Source organism: Leptodactylus fuscus, chromosome 6 (assembly GCF_031893055.1).
Source record: "Leptodactylus fuscus isolate aLepFus1 chromosome 6, aLepFus1.hap2, whole genome shotgun sequence".
NCBI classification, from domain to species: Eukaryota; Metazoa; Chordata; class Amphibia; order Anura; family Leptodactylidae; genus Leptodactylus; species Leptodactylus fuscus.
Window position 1 is genome coordinate 34,875,264 of NC_134270.1, and position 18,817 is coordinate 34,894,080.

Below are 18,817 nucleotides of genomic sequence, written 5' to 3' on the forward strand. Positions count from 1 at the left end.
TCGGATCTCAGGTAACTAATTGCTCTGTGCAAAACCATCCGTCTGCCTGATTAGCATTAAGTGGACATGACAGTACTAATGGGCAGGGGAGCAGGGGGCAATAGGTTCAGCCTGACTCCTTAGATTACAGGGTGACATCACGCAGAGGAGTGACAAGCTGCCAGATGCTGACAGCGGGAAAACATATCTAGGAAAGTTACCGAACATCAAGTAAAAAGGGGACAGAAGAGATGGACGGACGACCAGATAGGTACTGCTCGCCATAGAGGGAGAAAGAAAGAGAGGACAGCATCTGCATTTGGGTAAGATCTGACATCTTCTACAAGGATAGGTACAAAAGATTGTTATAGACGAGGAAGACTTGTGGTCTAGGGTATAGCTTGTGAGACTGATGCCGAGGAAGGAGCTAAGACAGAGCTGGAGACCTAGTAAGAAGACATAACACAGATTAGAACAGCAAGCCCCACTGGGCCTACGGGGCAAAGCCAACCCAAGCGTGTATGGGCGATATCCGAACGTAAGAACTGTAAGGAGGACCAATGCCTGAGGATCAAGGACAATCTGAGATATAGAACGTCAAGAAAGGGGTAAACCCAACAAATCTTGGTGCCTGGTTACATCACATGTTATATCTGAAGCTACTGGACAAGATGGTACGAAAAAGATTCTGGATACACCACAGTATGCTGGTCCCGGCTCTCCTTATGTTCAGCGCAGGTAAGTTCTGTCCATCCGTATTCATCCTTTATATAATGTAACATTTTTTTTAAACAACCACCAAAGAGCGGTCTTCTCAAAGAAGATGGTTGGGATGATATTTGGTGGAGGTAAAAAATCTGTCACTGGTCTGGATAAGGGGGTGGTCTGTGGAGAAATTTCACTCCACTATGAAAGTGCAGTAGATGTAAAGGTAACATTTTTGTCCATATAGAAGTTTGTTATTGGGTCATTACGAGTCTCTGCTTTAAGATAATGCGGTAGATTTGTCTGCAGTGCCATAGATAAGACCCAGCGATAACCGTGAACTGTGCCAAGTGCAAATCTCATTTCTGCAGAATATATTGGTATTACTGTGTATATAAGCAAGGTACCATTGAACTAAATCATACCGGAGTGGGTGAATCTCATTATGTATTGATGGCGAATCCGTTCTTGTGTCTTTTATGGTAATGAGGACATGGGTCTAAGTGTCTAAGCATTTCCTTAGATTTTGTTCTTAGATTCCTCATTGTCATCATTTTGTATCTCTCGACGTTCGGGGTTTATTCTGTTTAGCTGGTCAGAAACGGGGCTTTTTTATAGCACCAGAGCCAGATGGTCCATTTTACATTTCCATGAAAGTCATTTCTGCCCCCCGGCCATTTTTGCTTTTCATCTAGGACGAGCATGTGAACATGTGATATAATATAAAGTATTTCTGCAGTTTATTAAGGTCAATGTGTAATAACTAAACATAATAGATTAAAAAAAACCTGATGAAAAAGGATCAGAAGTGATGGCATTTGAGAAATAGATTGATAATGGATGAAAAGAGATGTCAGTCAAGATTCATTCTGACCTGTTTCACATACATCTAATAGGCTGCAAAACCAACTGTGTCTGTCTAAATTGAATCCCGAGGGTGTTCATGGGAGTCGTAATACAATACTCCAGAGGCGACTTGTCATAGATATAGTGTGCTGCAATAAAGACATGATGATTTATTTGTGACTCTAAGGCTTGACTTAATTTTGGTCACAGTAAAATTGTGGGTCTATCAGGAGGCTACGTCAGTGATCCCCTATGGCGGAAAAAGTCATGGGCAGCTTCAGTTCATCATAGTGTATGTATCCCAATCTGCAATGGTTGCAGTAAATTGTGAAGTTGTGAGGACCATGGCACCTTAGCTTAATTTATAAGATAAGATAAGATAAGATAATCCTTTAATAGTCCCACATTGGGGAAATTTCAGTATGTTACAGCAGCATAGTAATACAGATACAGGATAATACACAGTAATATAATACAGACGTAGACACACATATGCTGAGAAGAGAAGATATACCAGGAGTCCATAGAAGCTAAGGAAATAATGGAAGAGAAAGAGGAAGACTTCATGGTCATCGTCATAATCATTAGTTCTCTGTGCGGAGTGATCTTCGCTTGGCCTGATGTATAGAAACCTTTGATGGTGTGTACTACACGCATGCATTGTTCTGTTAGATGAGTTCATCACATTGGTAATACATTTCCCATATTTCATATATGATAAGACTCTTCTATTTACTCTTACATTGTAGCTCACAGGACGGATAATTCCTCCAAGCCAGCCCTCCTGCGTCTCTCAGACAAGCTCATGGAAGGATACAAGAAGGGTGTGAGACCCGTACACAACTGGAGGCAGACCACGACCGTGTTTATAGACGTCATGGTCTACGCTATATTAGGAGTGGTGAGTCAACAAGACATCTGTTGCTGGGATATTTATAAAGATATACAGATACAGCAAAGCTTAACTTGACACAGTTAAGAGTCAAGTTATACTTTGCTGCATCTGTTGGTATATTAGTAATGAATGCCATATTGTATTTTGGGCTCTGAAGATATGTAATGTCATGGGGATCACACTAATGCAGAGATTAATAGAGAATAATGTCACTGCAATCACTGCAGTTGTTTAAGGAAATATCAAGGAAAAACTTATACTTCTCCTTCCTACTTCTCAAAACCTATAATGAATTCCCCAAAAACAGCAATGAAACCATACCTGAAAACAGTGTGAAACCATACCTATCAACTTTTAGAACGAGGGAAAGCAGGACAGGACCTGAAATCTGGGACTGCCCCGCTGAATCTGGGACGATTGGGAGGTCTGGTGAAACCACAATGTTACTATATCATATAGAGACAATTTGCACTTGACATTGAACTTCGAGAACAAATTAATATAGCAAAGTTTAACTTGACACTGCAGCATGATATCTTAGCATAGAACACAGCCATTGAAGAGCCATTGAAAGAGTCAAGTTAAAGTTCTGTGCCACGTTATTATCATGTTAAGTGTCATGTTTACATTTGATACATCTCTAGATGATTCTTCAGCAAAAGTCTTAATTTAAGAATGGGTATATTAAGACAATGTATACATTTTATTCCCTGACTAATCTTTGACCAAAATACCCCTCGATCCTCTTTACGTTTTTTTTTTTTTTTTCCTTAGCTGCCATGGACTCCTAGTATATCTTCTCTTCTCAGCTTATCTGTGTCTACGTCTGTAATATATTACTCTGTATTATCCTGTACCTGTATTACTATGCTGCTGTAACACGCTGAAATATCCCCAATGTGGGACTATTAAAGGATTATTTTATCTCTTATCTTATAACACATTGCTTGTCTGAGACACCCGGCCTCAATGAGAGGTTATACCTTCCACCACAACACTTTTATTCAAATTTTGGATTTGGTTTTGGATGTATTGACAAAGAAGTAACCCCATGTACCCCAGGCAGTAGGGAACTGGTATCAGTTACACATGGTATCAGATGTAGGGGTCAGAACGTCCCCCTCCACGTAGGAAAGCTCTTTGCGTTTTGGAGGATATTTATTGAAATAGATCCCCATAGACCCTCTTAGTATAGGCTGGTTGATTCCACAATGCTGTAGAGGGCCACCGTTTTATACATCTTACATCGGGGGCTGTGCCACCTCCTTTATTGTGGTTATTATTATTTTTAGTGAGGCCTGGAGCAAGTGAGAAGAATTTTATAGACAGAAGAAAGAGAAGACAATGAAGTATTGGCCTATGTATGAGAGAGGTCCAGTCTCTGACTATTGTACTTTGCTGTCCATTATATTGTTTATTATATGAGATCTTTAGACCTATACAGTATTATATGTAACCGCAATGATATGCTATGTTACTAATCCATTATTTGGAATATTTATCCATATAGGATGAGAAGAACCAAGTCCTTACAACGTATATATGGTACAGACAGGTAATATGACCAAGCCATTTTATAGAATGATATAAAACATGTCCTAAGAGATGACTGTTATCTTTATAGCCCTCAGGTGTCCCGCTTTTTTGGGACAGTCCCTACTTTTACCTAAATCCCTTGTTCCCTTTACTACCAAGGGTGCCTTCACACTCCTGTTATTTAATGTCCATTGCTCTCATCCATCAAAGGGTATTAAAGACAGATGTAAATGGATTCTCCTCCATCAGGGGTCTGTGTGCATTGACCCACATGTAAAAAAAAAAACATGACGGAAGCTTTATTACTTTTCCGTCCACGCAGTACTTTATTATAAAAGACAAACATAACGGAAGACAGCGTCCATCATATTTTTTACATTATAGTCAATGGGGCGGAAGGAAGTGTCATCTGTGTCCATTACTCTGCCACCTTTAATGTCTGTTGCTGTCATCCTATGACAGGTGACAGCAACAGACTGTAATAATGTAGTACAAACATAGACTTAGATGTTCCTTTTTTAAAATAGTATAGGTGATAAGTGTCTAATGGTTAAGGACGTCCCTGCTGGAACCATCAATAGTTGCAAAAATGGTGGACCACATGTCCCATTAGAATGTAGCAGTTGTAGCGCATGCATGCTGAAATTCCATTCAAAGTCCATGGAGGTGACAGATATAGCTGAGCGCTGTCCTTTACTATGTTCATCAATCCCTTAGAGATGACTGTATGGGACTATGGGACTCTATGGGAATTTCTATGGGAATTGCAGCACAATTCTTGTGGTTAGTGAGGGTGCCAGACTGACGTGACAGACTCGGCTCTGCTGCATCTATGTTTGCTCAATTATATTTCACACTGCATTGTATTATCTATCCGCATCGTTCATATTTGTATGTTTAACTATAATATCACATTTGATATTGTTTGTTCTGTGATCATTTTTGTAATAGTTTTTACAATATTCTCTCCTTTTGTCTTTTTGCAATTTACATAGTTTTGGGTTGATGAATTTCTAACCTGGGATCCAAAGGAATACGAAAATGTATCTCAAATTTCTATTCCTACTGAGAAGATTTGGGTCCCTGATATTCTGATCAATGAATTGTACGTACCATGATGTCTCCTTTTCATATGGTTTCATACAAGTTGTGGAGTTACTTACATGGGTTGTACAGGATTAGAGAATATGGCTGCTTACTTATGGAAGCAGGTCAGGACTATCCTTCTTGATACCTCTATACCTAACTGTTATCCAGCTTCTTTCCCTGTCCATTCTGAACCTCCATGTTTCCATACTCTTCTCCATCACTGTTCACCTTAATGAATTTCTACAGAAATGGCGATTGCAACAGCTGATCAGCGAGATGTCGAGCTCTGATTGATCTGATATTGATGACCTACCTGAAGGATAGTCCATTAATATCCAGTCTAGGACAACCCTTTACCAAAAGTGTAAAAACAGAAGAGTAGCTGAAGTATAAACTAAAAACCGCACACTGTAGAGGCAGACCAGACATCTGCTATAAGACTATGGAGAGGGTGGATGGTATAATTGGTTCTGGTTGGCTGCCATTGGGCAGTGCTCCGCTGGTCCTGCTGCTCTGGTGTTTTCTTCTGGCAGAAGTCCTCAGTGCACATGACCACTGAGGTCAATCAGCAGACTCAGTGAAGGACATCGGACATCACAGCCAGCAAGGACTTCCCACAAAAGAAGACAGTGGAGCAGCACATTCCCCGGCTTAAAGGGATCCTATCATTCAATCACATTTTATTCTCATTAACACATCAGAATAGCCTTAAGAAAGGCTATTCATCTCCTACCTTTCATTGTCTTCTCCGTGCCACCGTTCGCTTGAAATTCAGTTTTTTGTTGGTATGCAAATGAGTTCTCTCACAGTACTGGGGGGCGGGCTCCAGCGCTCAAACAGTACTGGAGGCGTTCCCAATGCTGCGAGAGAACTTTCCAGTGCCTCCTCCATCTTCTTCAGCAACGTCCTCTTCACCCGTCTTCTTCCGGCGCAAGCTTCAAACTTCTAGGCCTCAGGCCTAGGGCAAGCTGACTGCGCATGCCCACTGTCCATGAGAAAATGACTGCTTACAATACTGTGTAAGAGGTCATTTTTCATGTGGCTGCAGGCATGTGCAGTCAGCTTTGCCCTAGGCCCGAGGACTAGAAGTTAGAAGCCACCGCCGGAAGAAGACGCGGTGAAGACCTCATTCCAGAAGAAGATGCAGGCGGCGCTGGAGAGTTCTCTCGCAGCATTGGGGATGCCGCAGTGCTGTTTGAGCGCTGGAGCCCGCCCCCAGTGCTGTGAGAGAACTCATTTACATACCTACAAAAAAGGGAATTTCAAGTGAACGGCAGCACGGAGAAGACAACGAAAGGTAGGAGATGAATAGCTTTTCTTAAGGCTATTCCTACGTGTTAATGAGAAAAAAATGTGATTGCATGATAGGATCTCTTTAATTTAAAAAATAATTTTTATCTTGGAAATCTCTTTAAAGTGTTAAAACTATTATGAACATTGGTTGCAAGATGTATACAGGTTGTCTATACTCAACTGATCTCTATCACTCAGTGTGGATGTTGGAAAGTCTCCAGATATTCCCTATGTCTACGTCAACCATGAAGGCAGAGTGCAGAACTATAAGCCCATCCAAGTGGTGACCGCCTGCAGTCTCAATATCTACAACTTCCCATTTGACTTACAGAATTGCTCTCTGACGTTCACCAGCTGGCTACATACAAGTATGTTCTGTGTTGCATGAACTGTGTTCTTGTCCTATGAAAGAAAGGGGATACATGCTATAGAACTATAGGGAACATATTTGCACCACAAAATTATTACTAGATTCAGAGTCTCAGAGTCAGAATCTCCATTCATACTAGCACTGCTGTCTGCCCCCCGGGTGTCCGTCCTAAACTCCGGGGACACTGGACAGCAGATGGCTTGCTTTAAAACCCATTCATTTGAGTGGGATTTGACCACTGGTGTGTCGGCCTCTCCGCCTGGAAACCATTTTTTTTTTTTGCACGGACACAAAGTCCTGGTATATTTTTTTTTACATTTTCCCCTGTTATTTCTGTACTGCTAAGAATAGTGCTTCTATACTTATTTGTACAGAATGTTTGGATTTGGTCTGTAGGACAATATTGATCAATGAATGATACAGTACATATACTCATACACTGTCTACCAATAAGTATTTGGACACCCATGCAAATGAAGATATCTGCGGTCTTGATGTACGTCACACCTTCCGCCACTAAGTAGGAAACAGCATTGGCATTAGTCGCATGTAAGATGCCACAAAGTGCAGAGTTGCCTGATTTTGAGAAAGGAGTAATTGTGGGGTACAACAGAAATGGTGGATCCTTAAGGGGCATAGCAAGCAAACTGAATTACCCAAAATCGACAGAGGCCTATGTGATTATGAACTGGAAGGTGAGTGGTGATTGTTGGAATGTGCCCTGTGTTGGCAGACCCCCGAAACTGGGAGATAGAGACCGACGAGCGCTGGACAGAGAAACCGCACCCAACTGATGGCTCACATACCCCAGGAGTTTCACCAGGGATCCGGGAGTATTGTGTCACTCAATACCATCCGTAAGGAATCATCTGCTGGGTCTACCAACTATTGTATAGGAATAAATGTTGTTTTTCTATTCTACCACCAGTGTCCAAATACTTATTGGTAGACTGGGTATACTTTAATGGAAACCTGTCACCAGGCCCCTACACCAGCAGCAGGTCGTTGTACTGTTGGGGTTTAGGTGAAGTATAATCAGTGAAGGCCCAGGGAAGGTGTAGAAAATAAAATAATAAAAATTATACTCTGCTTCCCTCAGCTCTTATTGGCCTCCTCACAGTGTCCAGCACTCTCTCTCTCTCTCTCTCTCTCCCTCTCTCTCTCGGTCTCCTCTGGGACATTATGTGCTCAGGGTCACCATTGAGGCCTGAGATTTGGCCTCAGCAATGACACAGGCATGATGTCAGGTCAATCACAGGCCTCGGTGGTAACTCTGGATGCATGGAGGTGTTGAACACCGCTATCTTCAGGACTTGGTACAACACCATACACATTAGATGGTCATTTTTTCTCCCTCTGCAGATTTGGCCAACATTAATGTAATGTGTATGAGCACCTTAAGATGAACAGCAGTAGTAATGGATGACAATTTGATATGTTTATGTAGTACAGGACATCAATGTGTCTTTATGGAGGACACCTGAAGAAGTGAAGGAAGACAAGAGCGTTTTCATGAACAAAGGGGAGTGGGAGCTGCTCTATGTATTGTCTCAGTACAGGATGTTTGTGGAACATGAGGACAGTTTTGCGGAAATGAAGTTCCATGTAAGTACTTTATGAGTTTTGATCAACATTACATTACCATGCTTTTGCATTTGTTTCATATAGAGTCGTAGTCAGGATTTCCATAAAAGATTCAACTTCATACCCTAGATCTGTACCGAAACATCAAGTCACAGTGACCTGCATAGGGTCATGAGAAACACAAAGTCCATCCTTTTTTAATTATACGGTTTTACATGTTAGGAAATAATGAAAAAAAAAACATCTGATCCTAAGTCTTAAAATGAGGTCAATGCAACTTCAGATGAACAACATCACATGACAAAGTACATTGTGTCATTATTTATATTCTACTAAAAGCCAAACTGGAAAAACCATCTGTGAAAAACTGTGTCCACCCCATCAAAAACGTGTAGAGCCAACCAACAGCAATAACTCTCATCCTTCTACAGGAATTTTGGTCCACTCTTCTTCACAACTTTGCCTCAGTTCATTGAAGTTGTGGACATTGGTTTATGCACAGGGTCTTCTGGGAAAATGTAAAAACAGAGAAAAAAGGACTAATACTGACCTACTCCCAGTCCTTCTAGTCCTCAGACTACTTGTGCCAGAAGTGCAGGATTCAGGTGACCACTTTGGCCAATACTGGCCTTAGTTGCCACCTGTTGGGTAGGGGGTGATGTATCAGCAGTATCAGCTATTGCTTCCTGATTCTTTATACAAATGCATGCTCAGTTTGGTCGACCATACTTGTATTCTGAGTCGAGAGGGGAGAGTATTCCATCAATAGAGTCCTCTGGTGTCAGATATTTTCAACAGAGAACAAAAGTTCTCCAACAGCCCAATCCTTTTTCCCCAACATCTGTCTCCAGGGGAATGTCAAGACAACCCCCAGTACACATTAGATGATTGTTTCCATCGAAATTGTCAGGATCAGCTAACGTTCATCTAGGCAATATGGCCGAGTTTAGTCTAATGTTCTTTTTTCACAGGTTGTTATCAAAAGAAGACCACTCTTCTATGCTGTAAACCTACTTCTCCCAAGTATGTTCCTCATGGTCATGGATATCATTGGGTTCTATCTACCTCCTGATAGTGGAGAAAGAGTTTCCTTCAAGATTACTCTCCTCTTAGGCTACTCTGTGTTTCTCATCATTGTATCCGATACATTGCCAGCTACGGCCATTGGGACCCCATTGATAGGTAACGTATGATATTTATCTATGGTTTCTTTCATTGTTTGGCAAATCTTAAAGCAACCCTCCAGTTCACAATAAAAATTTCACAGTAATATTTCTTCTTTCATCGAATCTTTCTTGTGCGATTCCTCCTTAATTTTGTAAATAGTCCATCAGCTTCTCGGACTACTCTATACACATGGTGGTTAGTAGTCTGAGACTTCTCCTCCTCTTTTTGATGAAGCTGCGGAGAACAGGGAAGGGGATGTGTTGTCTCAGGGCCCCTTCACACGGCGTAAGCGCTCGGCTCATTCCGAGCCATACACGGGAGCGTTTCTAAACACTTCCCATTCACTTCAATGGGAGCGCACGTAAAGCCGGGAATGGGAAGTGAATGGGAAGTGTTTAGAAGTGCTCGCGTGTACGGCTCGGAATGAGCCGAGCGCTTACGCCATGTGAAGGGGCCCTCGGGCTACCAAGAGTTTCAGTCTTAGAAGTTGGATGCCATTTGCAAAAATAGAGAGGGGAATATAATCAGAGGTAAGTGATGGACTCATGTCTTCATCCAACTTCAACCACTATGTAACTATGTATGTATGTACCACACCAAAAGGATTGAAGAAGATGGACACCAGGTATCTTAACTATGCATTTATTGTGAATTTTTTGCTCAAAACCGGAGGGTCGCTTTAGAACTTTTTACTAAAGGCCATGGTTTCTCTCCTTGAGCGACCATGGTCCATTGTGTCCCTGAGTCTAATTATGTTTCCAAGGCTTTCGTGGTTTTATTGCAGCCAAAAAAACGATATCTGTACAGAACAATCAAATAGTAAAATTATGTCTGAATATTATTGAGATGTCGAAGCCCCATAAAAATTAATGATCTGAACAGATACATCAATGTCTATGGGGTAATAAAAGGAAAACAGATGTAATGAAGAAGAGCACATTAGGAAGAAGAAAGAAAAAAGCAGAACATCTGCTGTTCAAGCAAAAATAAATTAAGAGTAGATTCCGCAGAATACCAATACCTGCTCTGGATACCATGAATACAAAGATACCTGGGTATAATAGGCAAGTACGTCCATGAACCATAACCTTTTACAATTACAGCTCATCTAGAAGAAGTCAAAAGTTTTGAAGGACTGAAAAACTTTGGAAAATCAATAAATTTTTACTTTTTTTTTTTTTCTCGGCATTGAATTACAAATTTCTTAATGTATCTGATATCCATAAGTACTATATTTCTCTACCAATTTATAATATTTTTTTTCTGACCTGTCCTGTTTTGTAGGTGTATATTTTGTGGTCTGTATGGCATTACTGGTCATCAGTCTGACGGAGACTATACTTATCGTTCGGCTAGTGCACAAGCAAGATCTTCAACCTCATGTTCCTGAATGGGTAAAGAAACTGGTCTTGGAAAAGATTACAGTTTTGCTGTGTATCCGAGACAATAAGAAATTTGCTGCATCTCGCATCCACAGCTCCAGTATGTCCAGACAGACGGAGAACAGTAGCACTGGTAAGATGATCTCCAATTCATAACCAAGTATAATTCTATGAATGCTGAATACAGATGGGTGGCATATAGAGATGATCAAGTAGTATATGATTGAATACCTCCCATGCATAGTTATTGGTGTAATCGGTCGCATACCACATGGTAAACGCAGTAAAAATTCGATGCCCCTCCCACCTTCCCTGGCGCTTTTTTACACCAATAACTATGCAGGGGAGGTATTCCATTGAATACTACTCGCTCATGTCTAGTACCATACTTTCATCCGTGCTTGAGCAGATCCAAGGCATCTTGGAAACTAGTGCGATGGGATTCCATGGAGGTTGCCTGTAACCCCTTTCCAAATTCTTATTTTAATTTTTCCTCCCTAGAAATGGGAGAGTTTTCCATTTTACACATACAAAGTACAAAAGTACAAAAAAGAAATACAATCAAAAAATTCAAAGACCCCTCCCCTTTTCAAGAAACACATATTCGGAAGGTAGGGTTCCCAGTATTCTAACATCCCGTTGTTAGTGCACTCATAGAATATGACAAAAGGGTTATGGAGTATCATAATGTAACTTTGGCTCATTCTTAAGTCTTGAAGGGCTCTGCTGGGCAATCCAATACATTCAACTATCGATCCCAAATGGCCTCAAACTTTGGATACGCAATTCCATTTAAGATACTCCTAGGATACACCCTCAACTGATTATGTTATTTAACTTTGTCATGGGTTTTGTGGACAGGTCAATACCCATTGGGTTGCAATGCATTCTCTGATACAATATTCTCTGCATTTTGCTTACATTTGGGAGAGCATCAATCAAGGTCTTTCATCAGGGGTTATATCCCCATCAAACACCTTTTAAATAAGTTGCAAGACCCTTTGCCATAAGCCCCCAAAGCAGAGCACTCCCACATCATGTGCATCAGCCCGGCATACTCCATGGAGCACATTCGGGCACGTAGAATCCTGTCTAAATCCAATTCTACACAGAAGCCTGAGGGTTTATACACAGTGGAAGTGAAATATCTGGGACAACTCTGGGCCTCTGATGGGTACTGAAAGGGAACCAACCCTAGCACCTCCTCCCAATCCTCATCCAATATGGCTCCCACCTCAACTGCCCTTTTTTTTTTTTTTTTTTTAAATCTTCAAGGAGAAAAGGCAGATGAAATGATCCTTTCCTGCCTCAGGTGGCAACCAACATGAGTGGAGGGGTGGCTACGCATGAGTGTCCCTCTACATTTACTTCTTTGGAAATCCTAAAAACAGTCGAGCACACTGTCTCAGCTGTATTTGGAACTCCCATAGAAGGGTACAAAGAGAACCACACATGTACAGCCACTCTCCATCCACTCACACCTGCTACAGCCTTAGGCAGAACATAGCACCCCATTCACAAGATAAGTGTGGGTCCCAAAGGTGCACGTCATATCAGACTTCACCTAAGATTGGTTCATTTTATTCATGAATCAATAGTATACGTGAATGTAACAGATGCTACAATATATGCTATCAGAGAAAAATGCTTCTTTCTCCACTTCAGACTCCTGCCCTACTCTACCCTCTCCTAAGCTTAGTTCACGGCTTCAGTTAAAACAGGCTACAGGTCATGGAAGACAATGGTGAAGGGAGGAAGAGGATATAATTAAGTAAGAAACAGAAAGCCACATATATAGACAATGACCAAAAGATAGATTTACCAGTAAAGCTTACTTAACATCAATACAGTTCAGTTCTGCTATAAAACTGCTAGAAATAGTCTAAAACCTACTATTATCTGCAGCAGCATGTTCCTCCTCCCCCTTCCTTTCCCATAGGCTTCTATCTAATCTTCCTCTAACCCTCCATTCCTGAAGACAGATCTGGCAGTGAATTGTGCAACTAAGCTGGGTCGTAGGAGCAGGAAAAGAAGTCAGATAAAGTAAAAAAAGAGGCAATTTTCAATGATTAGATATATTACAATGTTTCCTATAGTTGTCTGTACTATTGCATCATGGGAAGAACATACACAATATAAGGGAAGGATAGATGGAACAAAAAAACAAATGGAGATAGTAGGAAAGGAAACAATTAGGTTATAATATACAATACACCAGCAGAAGGTTCATGTAGGGTCAAATATAATGTATAGAACTATATCATGCACTTACTGCATGGTCTGTATATGTCCCTAGTTCTGATTGTAGTCAGACAGCCAAAGTAGTTGACATGACTTTGTATTGTTAAAACTGCACGGAAAAGGAATTTTAATGGCCACGATTGAAGGAGGGTTAGGCAGCGCCGCACCTCCCATGAGGCGACCTGAAGCAAGCACTTCAGGCGGCGCTATGTCAGGACCCCAGGGAGGGCGGCATTTTTGATCACCTAAGCCAGTCCAGGACAAGCTGTCCTGGACTGGCTTAGCACCGAGCGGTGGTTTGGGGAGGCCACTGGAGCAGCGCTGCTCCAGCAGCCTCCCCTCACACTCAGGCAGAGAGCAGGTCATCTCCGCGCCTACTCTCTGCCTGCGAATGTCGCTAAGCCCCGCCCCCTTTGCGACTTTCCGTAGTTCGCCTCGGGCGGCAAAAGGGGTAGGTTCACCCCTGGGGTTAGGTAATTGGTGTGTTTATCTTTAGACCCTGTTCACACAGAGGAATCTGCTGCTCATTTATGGCAAATTCAGTCTCAAAATCAGCAGTGGATTCTGTTCTAGATCTGCCTCCTATTGTTTTAATGAGCGGCAAATCAGAGCAGGATGCTGTAAAAGTAAGTGTCTCCTCCATCTGGCCTCGGAGAGCTTAAAATGAAGAGAAAATCAATTTCCAGTGTCGGAAAGGGGCCTTAGTGTGCAGTCATGCTGGAATGAGCAAGTGCAGGCATGGTTAACCTAGCGAGAATACCTCTGCAATGTAAGCTGCTTTTTGTATGCCTATTTTGCAGTGCATGTTTTCTAGTATATGGCTAAAAGGGTGATAGGGCTGCCAACAAGTCAATCTGCCTTTGCCAGGGTATCAACTGATGCGCTTTTTTTTGGTCAGTGGAGTAGCTAGGAATGGCTGGGCCCCAAGGCGTGGGCCAAGTCGGCATTGTGACGCATAATGATGCCAGCCTGGCTCATGTGATGTGTGGGACGTCACAGGCTTGCAGACTGCTGGAGCGAAGGAGAGGTAAGTAACGATGTTTTTAATGTTCCCTTACCTCCCTTGGCCCTTCCACCGTTATACTCTCGAGTCTGAAAAGACCCAAGAGTATAATGATATTTGTGGTGTTCACGGGGCCATGGTCTCACTTAGCGATCTGCAGAAAGGAAAAGAAAGGCGGCTTTGAACAGGAGTGGCAACCAATAAGTAAATAGGGCCTGTTACCTGCTGGGGTTAAAGCAGGCCTATTAAAAAAAAAAAAATCAGGGGCCTGCCAGGCCCCCTAATGTCCTGGGCCCTGTTGTAGCTGCTACCGCGGCTACCCAAGCATTTACGCCACTCTTTTTTGTCCATGTTAAAGAGAGTCTGTCATATGAACCCAGCATATCAACCCAACCCCACTAATAGGTTAGGGTCCCCCGAATAAAATGTTGTTTTCCCTTGTGATTGTTAGGATGTTGTTTTTGTCAATATCCAGATAAGCTCTGTGGAGCAGCATGGGCATTACCATTGCTCCAAAGAGTTAAGTGGTAATACCTCATTGCACCAAAGAGCTCATGTGGATATTGATGAGAACAGTGATATCAATTCATAAAGGAATACAATGTATAATGCAGGTGACCCTATTCTATCTATATCTAGGGCTAGGTTGATAGGCTGGTTTCTTGTGACCGACTCCCTTTAAAGAGAATCAATCATTATAAAATTGACCCCTGTAATGTTACATTGATGTATAAATTGTAAAAATACCTTTTTTTTTTTAACCCGATTAGTACCTCAGTCTTGGAAAAAATTATATTCAAATATGTAGATTATCTGCGGGTGCAATAGGGGTGTCTCTGGAGCCCCTCAAGTCTCAGGCTCCCCAAGCCAATATCATTCATATAGGGCAGTGGTGCCCAATACGTCGATCGCGATCTACTGGTCGATCGCAAAGGACGTATGGGTCGATCGCGGGATGCAGGGATCCCCGGTGTCTGCTTGTTCATAGTGCAGGCTGAGAGTCATCTCCAGACACTGGCAGGCAGGGCTGCCGCAGCCCCAGCCTACAAGTGTCCAGAGATAACTCTCAGCCTGCGCTGTGAACAGACACCGGGGATCCCTGGGCGGCCACAGAACGCCGCGTCTCCTGCTCTCACGATCCGCCCCGCCCCGCCCACATGCCCAGTCACGCCCACAGACACGCCCACCCTGCCCATAGGCCCGCCCACAAGGTGGGTAGTAGATCTTTTGCCTTGGTCAGCTAATAAAGTAGCTCACACGCTGAAAAAGTGTGAGCACCCCTGATATAGGGGGTCATTTTGTAAAGATATAAAGTCATTGCTAAATATTTCTGAATAGATATCGAGACTCATTTGTTTTAACTAAGTGTTTCTCCCATTACAGCTAAACTGACCCACTGTAACTCTGAAAATGCTAAAGATTATGAAAGATCAGTAGGAGCCATTCTACCGATAAAAGAGAGCTCAATTATAGTGGACAGCATCCTCCATGAGATTGCATCCATCCGACAGTATCTAGAGAAAAGAGATGAATACCGTGACATAGCCAAGGAATGGCTGCAAGTTGGATACGTCCTTGATGTCCTTCTCTTCCGAGTGTATCTGGTGGCTGTGTTAGCTTACACCGTTACATTGGCAACTATGTGGTCTTACTGGCAGCAAGCTTAAAGGGGTTGTCTGGGATAAATTCATAATTGAGTTACTTAGGAAGGGCTAGTAGAGGGCACACTAGCTAGGGAAACAGGGAGGGGGTGTGAGTGAGAAAGGGAGAGGGAGGGAGTGAGAGAGGGAGGTGGTGTAAGTCAGCTCTAAGTAGCCCAAAGCATCATGGTACTTGTAGGAAAACAGAACAGGAAGATGCCAGGAGCTCAATGAGAACTCCAGAAATCACTCAAAATACTGCTAAAGGTATATGGGTGCATTTATTAACCTATTAATAGCACTAACAGAGCTTTTTTTTTGAAAATTTATTTTTTTGCCCCCAAACCCCTTTAACATATCATTAGCCTTTGCTATATAAACTAATGTGTGGAGTTATCTGATAATTATCTGATATATATGTATATAGTCAGAGGTGAAAGAATTGATTCACCATGGTGCAGAGTTCCAGCAGATCTGAGTGGTTTTGGAGGAACAAAATCATTTTTAAAGAATCTCTCATCTCTATAAAGGAATTTTTGACATTTCTATGTAAGAATAAACCTAAAATAGTCTAAAATATAGTAAATGTATGAAAATATTTAAAAACAGAGCACAGGAACATTTTCTTTATTGCTACACCTTTTTTATTCTATTGATCCTTCATGTAGAAACATAGACAATACAATTCCGAGTGGATATGGAATGTACCATGCAATATTATCTATCAGTGATAACATAACCCTTTAAGAATCTGACTGTGACTGTTATATATTGTATGCATAACCTTTTCCTCTCTTTTGATGTGTTCGTATTATATGTGATTAAGAATATGTATGCAATAACTGGTAACGTGTCTTCTAGTTCTGCTAATGTAACTACATTGAGTAATTGTAATAATTGTAATAAAACTGTAAGAAAATCTGAATTTTTCTATAGTTAATGCAAATCCGCCAGGTGATGTATCAAAGAGCAGGAAAAAAAACGAGGAACAAGTTCAGCGGCAGGCCAGCTTGAGAGCTGCCGAAACGCCGGAGTAGGCGGATCATTAACGCCAACAACACACTCATTATATGGTGTCCCAGCGAGCTGCTGAGATGCCAGACAATCACAGGCACGGCGTGAGGAACAAGTTCAGCGGCACGCCAGCATGAGAGCTGCCGAAACGCCGGAGCAAGCGGATCATTAACGCCAACAACACTCATTATATGGTGTCCCAGTGAGCTGCTGAGATGCCGGAAAATCACATGCACGGCGCGAGGAACAAGTTTAGCGGCAGGCCAGCTTGAGAGCTGCGGAAACGCCGGAACAGGCGGATCATTAACACAACAACACACACAATATATGGTGTCCCAGTGAGCTGCCGGAAAATCACATGCACGGCGCGAGGAACAAGTTTAGCGGCAGGCCAGCTTGAGAGCTGCCGAAACGCCGGAACAGGCGGATCATTAACACAACAAAACACACAATATATGGTGTCCCAGCGAGCTGCTGAGATGCTGGACAATCACAGGCACGGCGTGAGGAACAAGTTCAGCGGCACGCCAGCATGAGAGCTGCCGAAACGCCGGAGCAGGCGGATCATTAACGCCAACAACACACTCATTATATGGTGTCCCAATGAGCTGCTGAGATGCCGGAAAATCACATGCACGGCGCGAGGAACAAGTTTAGCGGCAGGCCAGCTTGAGAGCTGCCGAAACGCCGGAACAGGCGGATCATTAACACAACAACACACACAATATATGGTGTCCCAGTGAGCTGCTGAGATGCCGGAAAATCACATGCACGGCGCGAGGAACAAGTTTAGCGGCAGGCCAGCTTGAGAGCTGCCGAAACGCCGGAACAGGCGGATCATTAACACAACAAAACACACAATATATGGTGTCCCAGCGAGCTGCTGAGATGCCGGACAATCACAGGCACGGCGTGAGGAACAAGTTCAGCGGCACGCCAGCATGAGAGCTGCCGAAACGCCGGAACAGGCGGATCATTAACGCCAACAACACACTCATTATATGGTGTCCCAGTGAGCTGCTGAGATGCCGGAAAATCACATGCACGGCGCGAGGAACAAGTTTAGCGGCAGGCCAGCTTGAGAGCTGCTGAAACGCCGGAACAGGCGGATCATTAACACAACAACACACACAATATATGGTGTCCCAGCGAGCTGCTGAGATGCCGGACAATCACAGGCACGGCGCGAGGAACAAGTTCAGCGGCAGGCCAGCTCGAGAGCTGCCAAAACACCGGAGCAGGCGGATCATTAACGCCAACAACACACTCATTATATGGTGTCCCAGCGAGCTGCTGAGATGCCGGACAATCACAGGCATGGCGCGAGGAACAAGTTCAGCGGCAGGCCAGCTCGAGAGCTGCCGAAACACCGGAGCAGGCGGATCATCAATGTCAACAACACGCTCATTATATGGCGTTCCAGTGATCTGCTGAGATGCAGAACAATTACAGGCACGGCGTGAGGAACAAGTTCAGCGGCAGGCCAGCTTGAGAACTGCTGAAACACCGGCGCAGGCACATTTTTTTTATTACTCACACATTTTTCATTTCTCCCTGGACCCAATTCTGAAGTCCATTCAGATGAAGTCGCGGGGAGAAGCTAGTCAATTCATAGTTTTCTTTACATTACAAATTTAGTTTCCATGGTTCTATATGCAGTACTTTGGTAATTTTCCTAGATAAGACCTTAGTTGACTGTTGGATTATTGCCACCCATCTAGACACAGATTATATCTCCATATTGCTAAACTGTGTTATAGCTCAGTAACGCTATTTAGGATGACATCACTGTTTGGCGAGAGACAAAGAGGTTTTTATTGTGATAGAATCATTATCGCAGTACTTAGTGCCGAACTTTCAGGAAACACTTATAATGTACATTTAATGAGAAATTGCACAAGAAACCTCGACAACTGACATGTGGTTGATCTATTGTACTCTTGATTTTCCAGTATGAGCTGCTACAGTGTAGAAACCATACTATAACCACAAATACAGGTGACCTCTGGTTGCTTGCACGATTCATTGTGCTTGTGCAGTATAGTGAGGACACCTTGAACCCCATGGCTGAGG

General features: G+C 42.8%; 1 protein-coding gene across 1 annotated transcript; it reads left to right on the forward strand.

The window, feature by feature from the left end:
* Nucleotides 1-550: 550 nt before the first annotated feature.
* Nucleotides 551-15,803, forward strand: LOC142210512 (5-hydroxytryptamine receptor 3A-like). Its single transcript, XM_075279716.1, has 9 exons — nucleotides 551-717; nucleotides 2,280-2,431; nucleotides 3,936-3,980; nucleotides 4,957-5,066; nucleotides 6,542-6,711; nucleotides 8,161-8,318; nucleotides 9,269-9,479; nucleotides 10,749-10,979; nucleotides 15,474-15,803. Exons 1-9 carry the CDS (start codon nucleotides 624-626, stop codon nucleotides 15,755-15,757), a joined length of 1,455 nt encoding a protein of 484 aa, XP_075135817.1. The 5' UTR covers nucleotides 551-623; the 3' UTR covers nucleotides 15,758-15,803.
* The last annotated feature ends 3,014 nt before the right edge of the window (nucleotides 15,804-18,817 follow it).